The 17,605-nt window shown below is 41.0% G+C and overlaps 1 protein-coding gene across 1 annotated transcript in view; it reads right to left on the minus strand.

Moving 5' to 3' along the window:
• Window positions 1–17,605, minus strand: part of LOC134799595 (DNA polymerase epsilon catalytic subunit 1) — a 52,157-nt gene that overhangs the window by 23,509 nt on the left and 11,043 nt on the right. The window contains exons 10-23 of the mRNA XM_063772031.1: window positions 17,469–17,582; window positions 16,672–16,846; window positions 15,638–15,905; window positions 15,083–15,192; window positions 13,939–14,057; window positions 13,071–13,210; window positions 12,074–12,256; window positions 8,812–8,930; window positions 8,261–8,379; window positions 7,572–7,773; window positions 7,103–7,218; window positions 5,951–6,156; window positions 4,714–4,945; window positions 616–774 (exon numbers count right to left, since the gene is read on the minus strand). Of these exons, the coding sequence (XP_063628101.1) occupies window positions 616–774; window positions 4,714–4,945; window positions 5,951–6,156; window positions 7,103–7,218; window positions 7,572–7,773; window positions 8,261–8,379; window positions 8,812–8,930; window positions 12,074–12,256; window positions 13,071–13,210; window positions 13,939–14,057; window positions 15,083–15,192; window positions 15,638–15,905; window positions 16,672–16,846; window positions 17,469–17,582 (2,262 nt within the window). The remainder of the gene's footprint in view (window positions 1–615; window positions 775–4,713; window positions 4,946–5,950; window positions 6,157–7,102; window positions 7,219–7,571; window positions 7,774–8,260; window positions 8,380–8,811; window positions 8,931–12,073; window positions 12,257–13,070; window positions 13,211–13,938; window positions 14,058–15,082; window positions 15,193–15,637; window positions 15,906–16,671; window positions 16,847–17,468; window positions 17,583–17,605) is intronic.

Consider the following 17,605-nt stretch of genomic DNA (forward strand, 5'->3'; position numbering starts at 1 on the left):
AGATTATCTTAAAAGGCTCTGCTCTCTCAAATCGTATTGAGAATCAACAGTAAAAATGAGGTACCCCATATTGCGAGTAGAAAGGGGTTTCAGTTTCTAATAAACATAGGAGCCTTGATTGACTACGTCTATTAAAATTAGAATAAATGTAAAAGTGGAAAAATTTACTGTCTTGTGTGGGACTTGAACTCACGACAACTGGATCACTATTAGCCCACTGCCTGCCATCAGAGCTACCAATGGACATCCATGGACAGCAAATATTTCGAACAATTTATAATTCTTGTTCGTAATTCAAAATTTTGAACACATTTGCTTGCGCGCAACGGTCCGCAAGGGCGCCCCCCTTAGAAAACCTGCTTAGATCTGTCGCGTCGTCACTTGTTTTTACCCGAGATCCGTTAATTTTTTTTGTTCGAAGATAGATTACACGGTATAAATCAACGTACACTGCCCTAGCGACACTTCTATTCAAATATCAATCGGTATTTATTTATTTATGTTTCGGAGATCCAACAGCTATCTATACAGAGTAACCCTAATGAATAAGAGACGGAAAGCCAATTACAGGATCACACATGTAGCTACAGATTATTACATACTACGTATTCTCACCACATTCCCATCGTTTTCATTAGTAGCATCGGGCCGCTTCTCCCTGGGTTGCGCGGTGAACATGTCCGTGATCTTCCTGGTCTTAAACTTGTCAGTCTTGGCCAGCATCTTCTTGTGCAGCCAGTCGGGGTACTGCACGCGCGGGACCGGGTTGTCCAACTAGTTACGTGAGAAAAGTATCCTTAGCTTATGGAGATTGTAAATAAGGCAATGGATAAGGGCTGTGCCTTTTTTGTTAGGAATAATATCTAGTAAAGAAGGCGGTACAGCCGCTTCTTGGTAACCAGTGCGCTTTCTACTTAGGGTGCTACTATGGGATTTTGCCTTTTTTGTCAGGCAAAAGATCCAATCAAGTAATTAAGGGGTCATCCATTAATTACGTTACACGTTTAGGGGCAGGGAGGGGTCAAGAAAATGTGACATGTTGTGACATGGGGAGGGGGGAGTCACAAACATTGTGACGTCACTTTAACTTCATCAGTAACCGAATTTTTTTTTTATTCGCTGTACAGTTAAATAATGAGTTTTTGGAAGTAATTTTTGTTCCTAATTGGTTTTGTGTTATAAAATTACTAAGGGTTATTCGCGGATGGTCTAGAACGCAAAATGACTAGTGTAATATTTTGCCTATATCACTTTTAGTCTACATTGCGAACGGTCCAGAACGCAAAATGCCTACTCGTTTTATCTTTACGTTAGCGATGTCGACGGAGCCCCGCTGTCGCGGGGCTCCTATTCTGTGCTGTTTGGCCTTCGGCCATTTGAAGATAACTGACGAACCTAACCTACCCTAGTTATATAAAAAAGTGGTCATTTTGCGTTCTAGACCGTTCGCGATGTAGACTAAAAGGGATATAGGCAAAATATTACGCTAGTCATTTTGCGTTCTAGACCGTCCGCGAAAATACCATTACTAATATTTCTTTTACCAAAATATATTTTTTTATTAAAAAAATTATGCCGATTTGGTTAAACACAAAATTGCCTAAAATGTGACGTCACACCAGGTAGGGAGGGATTTGCAAAATGTGACCAAGTGTGACAAGGAGGGGGGGAGGGGTCAAAAAACCTAGAAATTCGTGTGACGTAATTAATGGATGATCCCTAATTGGTTGTCTTATGATATCGAACTTTAATGACTTACTTCAAAATAGGTCCGGAAATACTACGTATCCGGTGCGATGAGTGAAGATGATATGTAAAGGAATTTCATACTGTCTTACACACCTAGGCGTGTATAGGTGAACCAGGATCTATTGAGGGTGCGCCATGTTACGGAAATTTGTTGGTACTAATTTCTAGCAATGGCAACAACTTTAATAGTAGGCAACATCTACCCTCTATGATAGTTGTCAATATTGACAATGTAAACATTGCTTTGTCTAGTTTCGTGTGAATTATTATTAGACTGCAATAATCATGCCGAAAGTTTTAGATTTTACAGAGAAAAAGTTGTAAACAGTGTATATAGTTATTTATTGAAAAAAAAAACGTGCGGGAGAGAAATTTCTTCCATTAGAAAACATAACAAAATTACCACCTGAATTGACGGGTAAGTTTCAAACTTATGGACAAATGTCACTATAGTCAGGTCGTCACGATTTGGTTGATGTCTTGTAATAATTTGATTTGTGTATTAGGTGTATCGCATGCATCGGTATCACGGATTGCTAGCGAAGGGCGTAAGGGCGGAATTAAACGACCAAACCTAAAAAAAAGAAAACAAAAAAAGAAAATAGATTTGGATGATTTTGATTTATGTGTCATACGTCGTAAAATTCACGAATTTTATAGCGTAAAAACCGAAGAAATATCCAAACATCAACCTTCGCACTTATTAAAGTTGTCGGAATAAAACAAAAATCATCTGCCAATTTCCATTGTCCCCACTATACATTACCCACGCTATATAAAATTCAAAACGAGCGCCCTCTTGACAATACTCCCAAAGTTCTGGTTTACCTATAAAGTAATAGTACATTATTGCAGAGGCCGGGAAAGGTCAATTCGTGGATGAGTTTCGACGACGCGAAGCGGAATCCGACAAAGAAGACGAATCCACGAATTGCTATTCCTGCCGAGGCATATATAGTGCTTTTCTCCAAACATGCGAGGAAATAAGGTAAAATAACAATTATTTAAGCATCAAGTATCACTAAAATCGAACCTTCACATCCAAAATGTCAAAAACAATTTCCCTCTTTAATTAATTTTTAAAAGTTAAAGGCATAAACTTATTTTACCATTCAGTACCATTCCATATTCTTTCATTCAATATAATTGTGCAATATAGTTGGTCAAACCAATTTGTCAGTCAGTAAGAACCAGGAAAACTATACCAATCCTTTTCTTTTGGGTGCTAGTACTAGTGTAAGACAAAGATAGTATGATTCTCTCTGTCTACGTTTGAAATGAGAAAGTCCTTTGACAAACTATAGATGGTCAAGCAAATCTTGTCAGTAGAAAAAGGCGCGAAATTCAAATTTTCTATGAGAAGATATCGCTTCGCGCCTACATTTTTCAAATTTGCCGCCTTTTTCTACTGACAAGATCTGCTTGACCAACTATATATAAGCTTTATGTAGCTTTATGAACACGGATGAGATCCTTAAAAAAATATAAAAATAATTTTTGATTTTATTAAGCAGTATTCGCACGATCATACACGTGCACAACGGTCTTGTAAGAACGAGATAAGTAAGGTCGTTTATCTTACTATCTCACTCTATCCTATAGCTTGAAATGATACGTTCTTTCACTCGATTCTTAGTGTTTAAGACAAAGACCGAGGGAGTTCGTAAAAACCTAACATATGAAGAGAGACTCCAACGGTTTAAAATGTCTTCTTTACAGCTCAGGCGGTCTTTCCTTGACATGGCTTTGTTACACAAGTTGTTAAACGGTAAAATCGCGGAACCTTACCTGCTGGGCGGTTTAAACTTTACAGTACCAAAAGCTAGCACACGGTCTTGTCGTCGCACTATTTTTCGCCCGTTCTACCAGGACTAAACTGGGTTAAGTCACTTCCGGTCCCTAGAATGCAAGTAACATGGAACTGTCTCTTGAACAAAACTTTGAAATAGACATATTTAGTGATTCTATACAAAATTTAAAGCGCAGAATGCTCAAACAAACTTTTAACAAGTAATGTTTATAGTAGTTATAGTCTTTCATGCATGTCTTAATTACTTAACCTATTAATGTATAGTTATAGTTTGTAAAGTAGTGTAATTAAACCCTCGAACTGTTTGAATGTTGTTGCACACCTGTTATTGGTGCATAAATATTATACGTGTCTACTGTACTTATGTAACTTTACTTGCTTTGTTTATGTACTGCTGGTGTGTCTTATAAAAAAATAAAAAATAAAAAAAATAATAAAAAAATTTGCTGATCGGGTCGTGTAGACGCGGCTCGCGGCAATAATAATTGGCTGTTTGCGTTTTTTATTTTTAAAAAGTAAAAAACACTACAGTAATAAGTTATTACTGTAGTGTTTTTTTACTTCCCGTCCGCTAGAACAGGACAGCGATAGTTTGATTTTATAAAATTAGAGTTTGACAATAACGAAGAACTTCCCGTACTGTTTTTGCTACAATAAGGTGAACATTTCCGAGCATATTGGAGAAAAGCAACCTTCTTTTGTTTTTAACACCAGCCGCGGCCCGCGCTCGTAACTCATGAGGCCCTGGTACTTGTGTAGCGCTAACTTACATTATTAGACAGTTTTTTCTCGCTTTTGGACACCGTAGCCTATGGATATTTCATTGCAAGTTTGAGAAAATCACCATATAAATATCAGCGAGAAACGGGGTTGCCAGCCGCGTATCCCTATCCACTTGGCCTGCTTACCCTTCGTTTCCCGGCCTCTATATTTAGTAATGTACTATTAGAGTTCGCTGACGCTGCTGCCCTTGAGCTAGGTGATGTATGGTGGTGTCACTTACCCTCTGCATGGCGGCCGGGATGGTAATGATCTTCTGTATGGCGCCGCTGAGCCGCTCGATGTAGTAGGCCCAGTCGAGCACGTCGCGGATGTCGATGTGTTCGCTGACGCTTCTGTCCTTGAGCTAGGTGATGTATGGTGGTGTCACTTACCCCCTGCATGGCGGCCGGGATGGTGATGATCTTCTGTATGGCTCCGCTGAGCCGCTCGATGTAGTACGCCCAGTCGAGCACATCCCTGATGTCGATGTGTTCGCTGACGCTGCTGTCCTTGAGCCAGCGCCGCAGGTGGTGCCGCTTGACGCCGGCCGGGGACTGAAAGATGGCGAGCGGGATCGCGCGCTCCGTCACCGGCGCGCCTTCTGGCTTGCGCGATATTATGAATCTGAGGGTTATGAAAACTTTGTAACTTCTTCTTCCTCGCGTTATTGCCACGGCTCGCTTGACAAGTAATCCCAAGAACTGAAAAAGGCACAAGTTTTTACGAAAGCTACTGCCATCTGACCTTCCAACCCAGTGGGGAAACTAGGCCTTATTAGGATTAGTCCGGTTTCCTCACGATGTTAACCTTCACCGAAAAGCGACTAGTAAATATTAAATGATATTTCGTATGTCAATTCCGAATAACTCATTGGTACGAGCTGGGGTTTGAACCCGCAACTTCCGGATAATCTTTATTGACTTAAAACCTTAACTCAGTATAGCGTTTCTACATTATACGAAATAGAGTCTGTGCGGAAAGAGAAGGGTCGTGGAATGTATGGGGCCCAATACATTCCACGACTCTTCTCTTTCCGAACAGACAAAATAGCTTACATTAGGCTTGTAAGTTTCGCTAGGATTGAGCGTCTGTCTCCCGAACCGGCCTTGTCATGTCATTGACCTACAAGGCCTGTCGGAAGCCAGCGATGCCTCAGTGCAAGGTGGTTTCAGACCAGTGATATAAAATAAAAGAGAAAAATAATACCTACTATTGAAAAAAAAGGAGGAAATTGATAAAAAGTTCTCGGTACAGCATTTAAATAGGGTAATTCGCCAGTAACTGGCCTCCGGTCAATAACTGGCCACCCTAAACTAAAAATGAATTCTATTCACTATAGGTGAACAGAATTCATTTTTAGTACACATTAGGTTTCAATAACTGGCCACCCTTCAATAACTAGCCACCTTATACTAAAATGAATTCTGTTTATAGGTGAATAGAATTCATTTTTAGTTTAGGGTGGCCAGTTACTGGCGAATCACCCTAAGTATAAAAATTCTGAAATAAAACTGGCATTATTTTTTGTTATATGCTAGTTTTATTATATGGTTAATAAGATATGGTTAAAGAGAAAGAAATTGGCTAATCACACTGTGTAAGCGGCTAACGAAACCAATGGACGCTTACCTGCAAGCCAACCCAGCATCCTTCACCATCTGATCCCCCAAGAACTCTGCGAGCCGTTTCGCAGTGGATATGGACGTAGATTTCTGCCCCCCATAGTCTTCCAGCTTCTTAGACATGGAGCGGTTCTCGGAGATGAGCTCGAATAACTCGGTATCTGGCATGTTGGAGCCCTTGCTGTACAGCACGTCCAGCCAGTAGTCCGCCACCTATCGATTAAATTCTTTAAGTCTTCCAGATTTGTCGGTACAGGATCTATGAGGAGTACAGTACAGTTTTTCTTGATTCGTGCGAAGGCGTAAAGTGTGATTCTATGGAACTTGCTAACTATGTAAACAACCGCCATATTGAAATTGTCTCTGAATGATGAATTTACTAGTGACTTTTGTTTACATAGTTAGCAAGTTCCATAGAATGACACTTTAGGCACACCCCGGATACTGGCGATCAAATGTATGAAACAAACTCGTTCCTACGCACACAGTCTAAGCTCGTGTAGGTGAACGCGTACCTTGCTTGTGTGAGTGAGATAATACGTGCTAGGGTTCCCGCCATTTTGTTGTCAAGTTCGATGACCTCAATGACTCAAAACTCATTGCGCGTATTAGGAAGAAATAAGAATCGTATTATGCTGCAAGGTGGGTATCTAAGCTCGATTTATACAATAGTTTCCTATTTTGAATCAGTTTAAACGAAGTAACAAAATTTTTGTAAGGAAATTCAGGCCACATAAATATTACGTAAGTTGAAAACATGATTTTTTGTTCATATAGATATTTTGTTGTTTTCAGTGTGATCTGATAGGTTTTGTAAATATTTGTTTAATATTTGAATATTTTACGTGGCCTCCGCTCTGCGCACCGCGTCGTTGCGTCCTTGCCAGCCGGTAACTGTGAGGTAACCGAGAGCGGGTGGGCGGCACTTTCAACGGGAGGCAGGGAGTGTCCATACTGTACGTTAGTACTATTTATTATACTGAGCTTTAGGTGTGGAGGGCATCTCGCAACCGCGCCAATCCGGTAGTATTGATTTCTCAACGATACCTTGCCTTACCACCGATACCTTAGGGGGCTTAGGGCCTTATTCTACTACCACTTCGCAAATTATGACTTTCAATGAAAAGAACGAGATTCATATAAAATCAAGTAAATGTACCTTGGCCACCGATGCGTAGCAGGACTTCAAATCGTTTCCCTTGAGAAACGCTTCGAACACGGACGATTGGAAGATTTTGATAAGCTGCAGTTCTCCACGCCGTTTTACTTCGAAACCTGACAATATATGAATTCTTTATAAGATTCTAATAATCCTTGTGGGTGATGGCGCCCGTCCACTTCAAAAAAGATAATAAATTCTTAGCTCATTGCGCGTAGTTCTAAAATTCTAAATGAAACCCACCAGTTTATAGTATCCCTACATATTATAAGTCCCTCGCCGCGTCTGTCTGTTTGAATGTTCGCGATATACTCAAAAACTATTGAACGGATTTTCATGCAGTTCTCACCTTTCAATAGAGTGATTCTTGAGGAAGGTTTAGATGTATAATTTGTTAAGGTTTTGTGTAAAATGGTTGCACTACCCGTGCGTAGCCGGGAAGGGTCTATAGTTTAAAAACATAACAAACCCTTTAACTCAGCCAAAGAGCCGTCAAAATTGAAGACAGCGTATCGTTTCTTGAGCCTCTTGCCCTCCTCCTTGGAGGCCGGTAGCACCATCGCCAGGTACGGCCCGTCCACCTCGAAGAAGATGGAGTTCTCGGCGCGCTGCTCGTACTTCTTGGTCACGGGGTCCACAAGCTCGAAGTATTGGTCGTTTGTGAAGTGGTCCTTAATTGAAAGATTATTTCACACTGGTTTCTAGTAAACTAAAGCTTCTATTTTCCTATATTATCGGTGTACTAACCGCTCACTTCGAGTAGGCCGTTACATAATGACGTCCCACACACGGTCACAGTACTAAGCGGGCCTGGGTTGCCGCGTGGTGCGGGGGGAAGTAACGGCTACCTTGAAGCGAACGGCTAGTAAGGCCTGTTTATGAAAATGCAATCTAGTACAAGTTCAAAGGTGTCTTATTAAAGCAGTTATAGAGCAGTTTCTGCTTATAAAAAATACAAAGTACTAGTTTCCATGAAACGGGGAATAGGTAATTGGTAGAATACATTGTTTATCTATGAAGTTGAATGGATGTCTGACAATGAAGAAAATACATCATAAAGATTACAGAAAAAAACCTATATAAATTACATGGCCGAAATCCGACAAAACAAAAACTAATTTTCTTTTTGATAAAAAAAATCCTGTTTCAATTTTTTACCTTAACCATGGCGTTTAGAACTGCATTAGGATAGGACACGTTAATCTTCTTCTTCTTCTGATGTGTGGTGAGAACCGTCACGGTCTCAGGGAAGGACGCTGGCAGGACACACCAGATACCTAAAAAAATGCGTAAATAAGTAAAAGATCTATTGCCGCAGTCGATCCGATGTAAATGCACAGAATATCGCACAGATGTAAACTACATTGGAGCTATAGAAACCCTGATATCCGTAAAAAGCGATTTTTAATTACACTTGATCTTGAATAACTTGTATTTTATGAGTGACTAAATGTGCCATTCTCAACCAAAAGGGTACTTGTTGTTGGTTGTCAATAAGGTGCTATTTCCACATAAATAATGCGGTACCTTTTGGTTGAAAACGTCACAAATGTTCTCTTACGCCATAATGAAGATGTATACGGGTTTCTAGGTGAAATCCTCAATTTTCCTGGGCTAACTAGGCTGTGTTGAAATAAATGTAAAACGCTTGAAAAAAATTGTATGAATTATTATACCAAACAGATACATGTTGTATGAAATATATATACCATCAGTGTCCAATTCCAAGGGCCTGCCGACTTGCTCAATTATCTCCCTGGCCTTCATAATGATGTTGGCGCCCGTGTAGCACACGATCCCCGCCATTTCCATACTGTGCCAACGAGCGCTGTAATACAGAAATATATATATAGAAAACGGTATCATAATACGCCTTAGGTTGGTATTCCACCTTTCAATTTTTTTGGTTCAATCTCTCACTAAGCAAAATGCTAAGCTCAATACCACAAGGTGGCGCCCTCTCGTGTCTATTATTCTTAATATACATTAATGACCTGCCTAAAATACTTAATGAAACGTGTGTAATGTTTGCAGATGATATCTCTATTATAACATCTTGTAATGACAATGAAAACCTATGCGCTGACCTAAATAACATACTCACAAAACTCACACAGTGGTTAAAAGAGCACAATTTAGAAATAAACTTCACAAAAACTAAGATGATGCAATTTAGACCCAGACAAAAAGATCCCTTGCAAATAACATTTTCATTTATGGGAACCCAAATCGAGTGTGTCGATACTTTCACGCTCCTCGGACTAGACATCGACTCGCACCTGAATTGGAAGGCACATGTGATAAAAATTAAAAACAAACTGTCAACATTCATATACGCCTTAAGAGAACTAAAGAAATGCACCGACCTAAGAACAGCTCTCAATGCCTATTACGCATATGCCTACTCGTGGTTAAAATACGGTATTATTCATTGGGGTGATGCTACAAACATTGAAGATTTGTTCATACTTCAAAAAAAATGCGTTCGTATTCTTGCCAACATCAAAAGCCCAGAGAGTTGTAAGCCGCTCTTTGTAAAACACAATCTACTAACCTTAACATCAATCTATATCCTAGAAATATGCAAATTTGTTCGGAAATACCCTCAATTTTTCACAAAAGTCGATGAACAACCACGACGATACCCCGCGAGATACAAAAATAATTTGGCAATTACAACAAATACTAATTTAAAACTGTACCAAGCAAGTCCAAACATGATGGCTATTAAGATATATAACAAGCTCCCAGATAAATTAAAAAACGAAACATCTGATAATAAATTTATACATAAACTTAAACAATTTCTATTAAATAACAACTACTATAGCCTTCAACAATTTATTGATGATACCGAAGAAAAATGACAAAATATCGTCGGTCTGCCTCTATTCACATTATTAGCACATTATTACAACCTACACAATAAGAAATGACATCAATAATTTAAAATAATTGCTATTAATAATAATTTGACACATTATTACAAATAACCATTAATCAATATATTGTTGACGTTATATACTTACTTAGACTTAGTTTTAAGCTTTGACGTCATTTATTTTTTAATTTCATTTATTTTTTAATTTAATTTATTACTAATAAGTAAATGTTATTAATGTTATTATGTTGCCTTATAGACTAGCCTAGAATAGAATAGAATAATAATACTATTGTGTGCCCTAACAGGGTGTCATGATCTGACTATATATAATGTAACACCCAATGTACATGACAATACAATATGAAATAAATGATAAATGATAAATGTGAGACGCAAATAAACATTGGACAAAGAAATTGGACAGGTGGAATACCACCCTTATACACTATGCTCTGGTTACGTTGCCGCGAATCATGGCGCGGCATGACCTACGGCATAAGCATAAGACAGTATAAGCAGAAAGACGTTAACACGCTGTCCCGGCTCCCTGTATTACCAGGGATATACTTTTCATATTTACATGTTCCATGTTTCTTTAGATGATATCATGAATATTTTTGGTCCAATATTCATGAAATTTTGTAGGATAATTAAAATTTTTAGAGTTCCGTACCTCAAAAGAAACCCTTATAGGATCATTCGTGCTTCTGTCTGTCTGTCTGTCGCCTGTCACAGCCTATTTTCTCGGAAACTACTGGACCAATTAAGTTGAAATTTGGTACACATATGTCAATTAGTGATCCAAAGACGGACATGTAACGTAAATAAATGAATTTTTAACATGGGGGCCAATTTTGGGGGGTAAATGAGAATATTAAAAAATAAAGTTTTTCAAACTATATCGTGTTACCTATATGTCAAATGAAAGAGCTCATTTTGAGAATTTCAAATATTTTTATTATTTATAATTTTAATATATGTAGGTTAGAAGTTATTTAAGAAAATTTTAAATAAAAATAGTGCTTTACCTATAGATGACAGGAAAACCTATTAGAAATATTATATTGTGCAGCATGCTATTGTGCAGTCAAGCGTGAGTCGGATTTAATGTACGGAACCCTTGGAACGCGAGTCCGACTCGCACTTGGCCGGTTTTCAAGTTCAAATATGAGGAGAATAGGCGTTGAGCTTAACAAGTAACTGGGGATCACAATGTATGTTTCGCAAGATCTCTGTTCGGGGCGAAATATACCAGTCTATATTTGTACAAATCTCACCCTCTCGTCGCATGACGTATCCGTAGAACGAGTTCAGGATACACTTGTGGGCGAGCTGCAGCGAGTCGTACAGCACCTCCCTGCTCTTGGCGGACTTGATCCCGGCTGCGTCGCCGCTCGCCACCGCCTCACCCACCTTGGCCTTGGCTTGCTTGTTCAGAGCTTTGTATTCGTAGTGGCAGTCTCTGTAATGGGAAGTCTCACCCTCGTCGCATGACGTATCCGTAGAACGAGTTCAGGATACACTTGTGGGCCAGCTGCAGCGAGTCGTACAGCACCTCCCTGCTCTTGGCGGACTTGATCTCGGCCGCGTCGCCGCTCGCCACCGCCTCACCCACCTTGGCCTTGGCTTGCTTGTTCAGAGCTTTGTATTCGTAGTGGCAGTCTCTGTAATGGGAAGTCTCACCCTCGTCGCATGACGTATCCGTAGAACGAGTTCAGGATACACTTGTGGGCGAGCTGCAGCGAGTCGTACAGCACCTCCCTGCTCTTGGCGGACTTGATCCCGGCTGCGTCGCCGCTCGCCACCGCCTCACCCACCTTGGCCTTGGCTTGCTTGTTCAGAGCTTTGTATTCGTAGTGGCAGTCTCTGTAATGGGAAGTCTCACCCTCGTCGCATGACGTATCCGTAGAACGAGTTCAGGATACACTTGTGGGCCAGCTGCAGCGAGTCGTACAGCACCTCCCTGCTCTTGGCGGACTTGATCTCGGCCGCGTCGCCGCTCGCCACCGCCTCACCCACCTTGGCCTTGGCTTGCTTGTTCAGAGCTTTGTATTCGTAGCGGCAGTCTCTGTAATGGGAAGTCTCACCCTCGTCGCATGACGTATCCGTAGAACGAGTTCAGGATACACTTGTGGGCCAGCTGCAGCGAGTCGTACAGCACCTCCCTGCTCTTGGCGGACTTGATCTCGGCCGCGTCGCCGCTCGCCACCGCCTCACCCACCTTGGCCTTGGCTTGCTTGTTTAGAGCTTTGTATTCGTAGCGGCGGTCTCTGCAATGGGAAGGCAACTTTATTATAGGTTATACTCTGTATCTTTAGGTACTTAAATAAAAGTAAACAAATAATTTGTGCATTTTCGGGTAGTTATAACATTTATTGATTAACCAACTAAATACATAACCACCTGGATCTGTCACTGAACGACCTGAGTTTAACCTACATTATTTGATCATGTAATGTTTTCATCTACCCTCAACTGGCTTAAGAAGCCATTTGAGGGTAGATTTTGTTTACTCTTTTTTAAAAACCTAAAGATACAGACTATAGTTGGGGCCATGGATGAGGTAATTACGACTAATCTAGTTCTACTAATAGTAAGGTTAATACAATTTATGTATGTGTGTGTATGTAATATATTTTAATGTGTGGAAGTGTGTGTGTATAAAAATTTGGTCTTACCTTGCTACCTTCAAGCAGAGACATGTTAAAGAGGAAATTATTTTTAAATTGATAGTTACTGAAGTATTTATTATATTACTGAGGGCACAGCCTCGAAAACTCGAGAAAATGAAGTTTCCTTCTTAGAAAATATTAGCTTGATCTTGACCTGAAGTTTTTAAAGACTTGACTAAGACTTAACTCCCTACACCTAAAAATAGTCCACTAGACTAGCAGACACTAATATTCTAATTTAATTTGGCATAAATACTATAACGTATAGTGTCCACATAGAAGGAGTTTTCCTTCTCACAGATGGTGGTATTGATGGTGGTCCGCACCGGTCTTATGTACGCCACCTTCCAATAGTCCACTAAGCTAAACGGGTCTTTATCGTAAATATAATATGGTTTATATGAGTACTCACCTGAAGGCCCGTACAGTATCGACGTAGAAGGAGTTTTCCTTCTGGCAGATAGTGGTTGTCCGCACCTCTGTCTTGGTCACCTTGGTTTTCTTATACGCAACCTTACAGTAGTCCGCTAAACGCTTCTTTTCATACGCAGCCTGGAGAGGACACATTTGTATTTATATATACATATTTAACAGCTATACGTAAAACAAATTTTGTACAAATAATCGTAATCAAGAATTCTATAACTTATAGTTGAAACATATTATTTGTATGTCTTTACCCATCACTGAACAGCGGTGTCATGGACATTTATTTTGGATAGTAAATCCGGTTTTTAGAATTCCGTACCCAAATGGTATAAACGGGACCCTATTACTAAGACTCCGCTGTCCGTCTATCTGTCTGTCTGTCACCAGGCTGTATCTCATGAACCATGATAGCTATAAGCAGTTGAAATTTTCACAGATGATGTGTTTCTGTTGCCGCTATAACAACAAATACTAAAAACAGAATATAATAAATATTTAAGTGGGGCTCCCATACAACAATCGTCATTTTTTTGCCGTTTTTGCGTAATAGTACGGAACCCTTCGTGCGCGAGTCCGACTCGCACTTGGCCGGTTTAATTGTGTCGCTTAACTTCAAACTCGGGTAAATCCATTCAACCCTCTCAGCAAATATCTACCCTATTACCTATTCTTAATACCAAAATCGCATAATCTGACACATGGATTTACCCAAGTTTGAAGTTAAGCTACTCAATTATGCATGAAGGTTAATATTAAACTGTAACCATGCGCGCCTATAGCGGTAAATGGGTTAAACACAGCTTAGAAACTTCCGATGTTGACTGTAACTTCATCTTATAAATAACCCTGACCTGGTCTTCCTTGGGCAAGTTGTGGAAAGCCCTGGGCTGGCCGCCGGGGTGCAGCGGCGGGAACCGCTCCGTCTCGAGCTGCTGCTGGATGCGTTGGTACTCGCTGCGAGTCGCCGGCACTAAAGTGTAAACAAATATTGTTGGAATTTGAACTTTGCGCGTGAATATTTAAGGTCTAAAACACTATTTTACTTACGGAAAAATATGACATTTTACGTAATTCTCGTAAAAATTTACGAGAATTACGTAAAATGTCATATTTTTCCGTAAATTTCCCAGATTTTTCGGGAATTTTAAAGGATTATGTAATTTTTTTGCATGTAAAATTACATAATTTTTAACAGTGAGGTTGTAGTTTACACGCTATTGTGAGCTCTGTTACCACACGACAAAGTTCAGGTTTACTCACAGAAGTCCCCCCTCCACATCCAGTCCATGTACCGCTGGCAGCAGGTTGTAGTTTACACGCTATTGTGACCTCTGTTACCACACGGCAAAGTTCAGGTTTACTCACAGAAGTCCCCCCTCCACATCCAGTCCATGTGCCGCTGGCAGCAGGTTGTAGTTTACACGCTATTGTGAGCTCTGTTACCACACGGCAAAGTTCAGGTTTACTCACAGAAGTCCCCCCTCCACATCCAGTCCATGTGCCGCTGGCAGCAGGTTGTAGTTTACACGCTATTGTGAGCTCTGTTACCACACGACAAAGTTCAGGTTTACTCACAGAAGTCCCCCCTCCACATCCAGTCCATGTGCCGCTGGCAGCAGGTTGTAGTTTACACGCTATTGTGAGCTCTGTTACCACACGACAAAGTTCAGGTTTACTCACAGAAGTCCCCCCTCCACATCCAGTCCATGTGCGGCTGGCAGCAGGTTGTAGTTTACACGCTATTGTGAGCTCTGTTACCACACGGCAAAGTTCAGGTTTACTCACAGAAGTCCCCCCTCCACATCCAGTCCATGTGCCGCTGGCAGCAGGTTGTAGTTTACACGCTATTGTGAGCTCTGTTACCACACGACAAAGTTCAGGTTTACTCACAGAAGTCCCCCCTCCACATCCAGTCCATGTGCGGCTGGCAGCAGGTTGTAGTTTACACGCTATTGTGAGCTCTGTTACCACACGGCAAAGTTCAGGTTTACTCACAGAAGTCCCCCCTCCACATCCAGTCCATGTGCCGCTGGCAGGTAGCTCCCGGACGGTTGTAGTCGCACACGGCACAGATGCTTGCGTTTACCATTGCAGACGGCTGCAACCTATTTAAAAAAAATTGTGCTGTTTTGGGTTGGGTAGATCAACTATTTCTTGTCACTCCTTACTCAAAGCATTGGTTTGGTTTTATGAGTTTTAAATTCAGGAAGCATGCCTATATCTGGTAATTATAAGCTTAATTCATCATATTAAGCATGCCATTAAGGCATCATATTAATGTGTTATTTTTTTACTTTGTTGCCGTTTCCTGACTGACAGGGCAGAATAACAAAAAGACAATAGTTGATCCACCCTTATACAACATTTTTAATACTGAAAATCGACCGCTTCGTTTTTATGGGGCATAATTCTAAGGGTACTTCTGCTATTGAGTCTTTAAGATTCTCTGCAAATCAACATATGTTTACTGACAAACATGTTGGCTTGAAATAGGTATAGGATTACTTTTTTACTTTATATATGCTACCAATAAGCTGACATGTACTTTACCTGTTCGTCAAAATAATATTAGGGTACATGGCCCCCACATCCAAATGGTAAATGAGCGGGTTCTCATCTCTCCTCGGATGGTCCCTCATGTGCTGCAGCTTCTCGCGGATCTCCGCGCACACCTCGTCCAGGTTGGTGACCATCGCCAGGGGAATCCCCTCCTCCACCTCGATGGCGTGCCTCATGGTCTTGTCTATGGTGTCGATCAGCTTCTCGACGGCTGTTGGCTCGATGCGGAACTTGCATTTTATGTCGGCGCGGAATACGCCTGTAATGTTTGAAAGAAAGCTTGGTTGAGATATCGATTCTTACTGTTTGGCATACAATTAAGCTTGACTAAGGTTTCATAGTGTCATCATAATTATATTTAACCAACTTTAAATAAATTAATAAAAAAATTGTTGCCACGTTCGTGTCAAAATCTCAAAATGCGTCCAGTGCCCTGTTTATCAAAAGCTTGTAACTTGTAATACAAGCGGATGTCACTTTTTGACAGCTTTTGTTAGAAAGGGACTTCCACTTGTATTACAAGTTACAAGCTTTTGAGAAACGGGCCCCTGATCTGGCAAATGCGAGGTAGCGTGCAATTCTCGAATCTGTCGCGATCTGCATGCTATTAGTATTGCGTAACGCATGCGACCGGTTAGCGAGCCTTTCGCAAAAAGTTGAATCCTCGGCACATGCATAAGCATAGTCGAAAAATTTATGCCATTTCAGGGCTACACTTGGAAATAATCTTCCACTTGTTAGAGAACATGTCAAGACTCCACCAGTAGGAGGATCATGTCTGACCTGACTCGAGCGCCTCCACGTGGCCGCCGACGTAGGTCTCGGCGTCCAGCAGGTGCCCGTCGGCCGTGAACTTGTTCAGAGAACATGTCAAGACTCCACCAGTAGGGGGATCATGTCTGACCTGACTCTAGCGCCTCCACGTGGCCGCCGACGTAGGTCTCGGCGTCCAGCAGGTGCCCGTCGGCCGTGAACTTGTTCAGAGAACATGTCATGACTCCACCAGTAGGGGGATCATGTCTGACCTGACTCGAGCGCCTCCACGTGGCCGCCGACGTAGGTCTCGGCGTCCAGCAGGTGCCCGTCGGCCGTGAACTTGTTGAGTTCCTCCACCTGCTTGTTGGGGAACACGATGTTGGCGTGGAACGCTTCCACCATGAGCAGGGATTCACACAGCGTGCCGGAACCTTTACGGAGAACCTGGATAGTTGGACATAAACAAGTTTTATTATATTTAGAGCCCTCTTTTAAAACTTAGTGGTATTCCATCCGTCCAATATCTTGGTCCAATGTGATTGCGTCTCACTCTCTCATTAAGCAAAATGAGAGACAAAATACACATTGGACAGAGGGAATACCACCCTTAGTTGCTCTGAATGTTTGTTTGCTGGAGCACTATTCAGATCAAAAGGCAATCTAATAAATTCAAAGTCGCCATCATGCGTAATGCGTACTAAATTCAGTTTTTATACACTTTCATTTAAATTTATTTTGTGAGGGAAGTAATCTTGTGGGATTTAATGAGGCTGTGGTCTTCCATCTAAAATCAAAATGTAACGAGAAATAAAGAATTTTAATAGAGATGTAATGAATCAGAAATGTTGTTAGAATCAGACTTTGGGCTATTCATAAATTACGTCATTTCAAATTGGGGGGGTCTGGACTGGGGGTCAAAAATAGATGACGTAATTTATGAATAGCCCCCTTGCTAAAACTCGGGATAATTCTTTAACATTTAACAAATTATAAGGCTGCATTTTGCAGGTGAATCGCAGCTTGGTAAGGGAGTGGCTATCTGGTAATGTTTTGGTAATGTTCTTACCTCATCTGGCTCCAAGGGGATAATGGTACACAGAGCGAATATGAAGGGGTGCACGTACTTCATGTACAAGTAATACGTGGCCACGGCGTCCGACACCGAGTAGTTTGACAGGACCTGCCAGCAATGACAGAATATAA

Source organism: Cydia splendana, chromosome 18, assembly GCF_910591565.1.
Source record: "Cydia splendana chromosome 18, ilCydSple1.2, whole genome shotgun sequence".
In the NCBI taxonomy this organism is placed as follows: domain Eukaryota; kingdom Metazoa; phylum Arthropoda; class Insecta; order Lepidoptera; family Tortricidae; genus Cydia; species Cydia splendana.